The 3,456-nt window shown below is 39.2% G+C and overlaps 2 protein-coding genes across 2 annotated transcripts in view; one reads left to right on the top strand and one right to left on the bottom strand.

Annotated features, from left to right (window-relative positions):
- Positions 1-382: 382 nt before the first annotated feature.
- Positions 383-1,072, bottom strand: FDP41_000871 (uncharacterized protein; the record flags this gene model as incomplete). The annotated part of the gene is made up of 1 exon (XM_044712593.1): positions 383-1,072. The coding sequence occupies one exon, from the start codon at positions 1,070-1,072 to the stop codon at positions 383-385; it is 690 nt and encodes a 229-aa protein (XP_044564806.1).
- Positions 1,073-3,194: 2,122 nt separating this feature from the next.
- The window catches only part of FDP41_000870 (uncharacterized protein), a gene marked incomplete at both ends in the record, with an annotated part of 2,145 nt that continues 1,883 nt past the window's right edge, over positions 3,195-3,456 (top strand). Inside the window, one exon of the mRNA XM_044712582.1 lies at positions 3,195-3,456. This exon is cut by the window's right edge and continues 1,883 nt beyond it. Coding sequence (XP_044564805.1) covers positions 3,195-3,456 — 262 coding nt within the window.

Below are 3,456 nucleotides of genomic sequence, written 5' to 3'. Positions count from 1 at the left end.
CAATTTGCGAGGTGGATCATCAATCCCGTCGCACAACGTGCGTTATTGTTGAAGAGAATTGAACAACAATAACCGCGGAGAGAGAAAGCGCACGGACACCAGAACCAACAACTCTCCAAAGAGAATCTCCATGAAAGAAAGGTCTCATCACCATAGAGAGAGATGGTCTGATTCCAAGACGAGAGATTGTCAATAGAGCGATTCCTCTCAATAATTGGAAGCTGTTCCTTTTTTCTCATACGGGAGGGAGCTCTTGGACACACCTATGATGAAGCGGTTGTTGGATGGCCATGCAATGCATTTGGACAACCATGTTCTCAAAGTCAATGTGTGTTCCAACAGGTACTAGTTGATCGATCACCAATGTCGGTGGTTAAGAATTCTACATTATGGTTTGATTGGTCTCAGAGACCAAAATTTGACTCTGTAAAACCACATGTAGAACAAAAGCAATCACTTCTACCAACCAAAACTTCCATTTTCTAGTTTTATGACAACAACCAATCATTCCAATCAAACCTCCCCAAAATCCTCCCAATAAGACACTCGTTAATAATAACATCTCTGGAACTCGACGACTGTAGGAGCTTTTTCCATTTCCATTACTCCCATTAGTTTTAATTGGAAATAATTTAGTCAATGATGATGGCTTTCCCGACAACTTGGCCAAACACTTGTCCAATAAAAACAAGGTAAAAGTAAAGACCGACCAAATGGCATGAAACAATGTAGAACACGGAAGGGAGAGACTTTTTGTTAAATGATTCCAACCAGTGAATGGAATGATATTTTGATGAGAAAGTAGAGTACGAGTGGAGGAGAAGATTAAACACAAGAAGATATTGATGAATCCGAAGAGGATCACAAAACTCAACGTGAAGCATGTCGATCGTGACAGATAGAGGGTGCCTCGTGATGTCCTATTTTGGTAAACAGTATTCTTATTCATCTTTAAAGAATAAAAAGCATTGGGCTTTGTCGAATCTTTTTGTTTGCTGCATGATGGATCTTTCGAAGAAGGAGATTGAGAGGAATGTTCGGAACGAAAGTTGAAGGTTCTTTGTGAAGACATTTTTTCTGACAACTTTAAGACTTTCAATGATTAAGCTGAAACAACTAAAAAAGTCTTTGGAAAAGCTCAGTAAAACCGACATGACAGGTCATCATTTCAGTAATGTGCAAAGCATCGAGAGCACATATTGAAGTTCAACTCGATTGAATGTAAGAGGGAACCCACCTCGTGGAATCAGGAGTGTGGATACATTACAACGACTGAACACATTCCCACTGCAAGCAGGGCGATAATAATTGAAAAGCACCCTCGTTTGTGTTGGTCTACTGTCTTTCTATCATGTATGAATTGATGCCGTACCAATTTATTGGGGAACAATTTTATCGCTAGGCAGAGAATGACGAAAGAGCTGAATTTTTTCCAGTGATGAGACAGAGATGCTAGTAGACATGATTAGTTATACTAATATCAGTAACAATTGAACAGTGTCTTTCATCGCAAGTATCCTCTGAGAGGGGTTTTTGTTGAATCAGTGTATACCTCCATTTAAGTAATCCAACGATTAAAATCGATTCGAGAAATTTCTGAGTTTATTCTACCACACGTACATAGGATACATCAAACATCTTAGCATCAATCTAACAGCTCCTATTTCTCTCACCAGGCGCATTCTGGTGTAATATGCCATGAATAAACTTCTACTACTACTAGAAACATAAACGACAATTAAGGTCATAACATTGGTCTTTCCCCCACCACCTTCAGGAATCCACCATCCTAAAACTACCAATATTCTGCAAGTGTTTGCTGTTCCTAAGTAATCATTGAACAATGACACTTTTGGAACCAACAAAGCCACCCAGTGACAGCACTTAATTAAAAGCAACATGTCACAGACATTAAAGTTTCACGAGAATGATTAACTTGGCTTTCCATATGCGTCCCAAATGCGAACCCATTAGATCCAATCTCAACTCTCCTCCACAATAATGCCCTCACACTGGTACCCTTAGAACAGAGTGAAAAACACGTCCCATGACGCCAAACACTCTGCCCATTCAGAAGGAATTGAAATTAAGGGAAAGTAATGCCCTCTTTTGAATGACTCCAACCACTGATTGCGCATACAATAGTTGTATTCAAAGAGTAACAGCTAACTATCATCCCACAACCTTAGTTAATTATTTTTTCCAACTCGTCACTGATACTACCCACGAAAAATATGTGCAGTTCCCCAAACCGATGAGAGAAGTGAAAGAAGGTGATACAGATTAACACACAAGACGCTGCTGGTGGTTCGTTGGGTAGTATCACTATGTCTTGTAGAGTGCCAGGTGAATCCATATGGGAGAATATTAGAATCATTCCAATTTTTCGAGAATACTCTACGATCGATTAAAGCAGCCACACCTCCGATTTGATCTACAGTACATCATGTAATCAAACATGCATGTTCAAGTTCCAATAACAAATCAGATGTTTTCGAAAATCACAATGTCATCCGTTTTCCATCAACAAGAATAATGAATTCTGTGTGAAAACTCACACTTCACATCCTGATGTTGCTTGAACCAATTCTACCTACTTGATCCTAATGTGTGTGATGGTTCAAAGTCTATCTGCAATGAACTAATATTCAAGATTAAAAAAGAACATCTCGAGCGGTTGAATGCATTTGGCATCTTTGGAAAGAAGGACAGTAGTTATCAATACTCTCTTTCATTGTTCTCTTATTATCAAGATCCTCATCTCCAAAACTAGAACTTTTACGACTCCTCGACCACGACATCTACCCGTACGATTCTTCTTCATCGGAATAACATTCATTCTCCTCCTGTTGTTCATCATCACCATCAACAACAACAACAACAGTACAACACTCCTCATTCAAGGTCATCCTCCTATTCATCCTCCTCATTCATCATCATCACCACCCTTGAATTTATTCGCTCGCAAAGAATCCTTACAAAAAAACAATCACCAATTCAGTTGTAATTATTATTATTATAGTAGTAGTAGCGGTCGTGTATCTTGTCGTTCCTTTCAATCATCATCCTCTCCTCCGAATCAAAAGAATCATCCAAATCATCATTGTAAAGCAAAGATGATTAAGAAAGCAGCAACAACAGTCGCGACTACCACCACAACTACTTCCTCTTGTTCAACATTATCCACCACAATAATGATCACCAAACTCTTTGATCAGTTGAATTTTGTAAATTTCTTCACGAAACAAGTGGTGGGAGAACATGAGGCTCATGCTTCAAGTAAACATGTAGGAACCACTCAATCCCGACAGATTCCTCATGCCATGTATTCCTTTGTGAATCCAACTCCTTTAGAATTGCCAGAATATCAATATGACCAAACAACGGGAAAGCTCTTGTTGGATCGTTTCCATCGACCGAAACAGTCAACTACAAATGGCACTACAGCATTGTCCT

Source organism: Naegleria fowleri (genome assembly GCF_008403515.1).
Source record: "Naegleria fowleri strain ATCC 30894 chromosome Unknown tig21, whole genome shotgun sequence".
NCBI classification, from domain to species: Eukaryota; Heterolobosea; class Eutetramitea; order Acrasida; family Naegleriidae; genus Naegleria; species Naegleria fowleri.
This window is presented reverse-complemented; position numbering and strand designations above follow the sequence as displayed.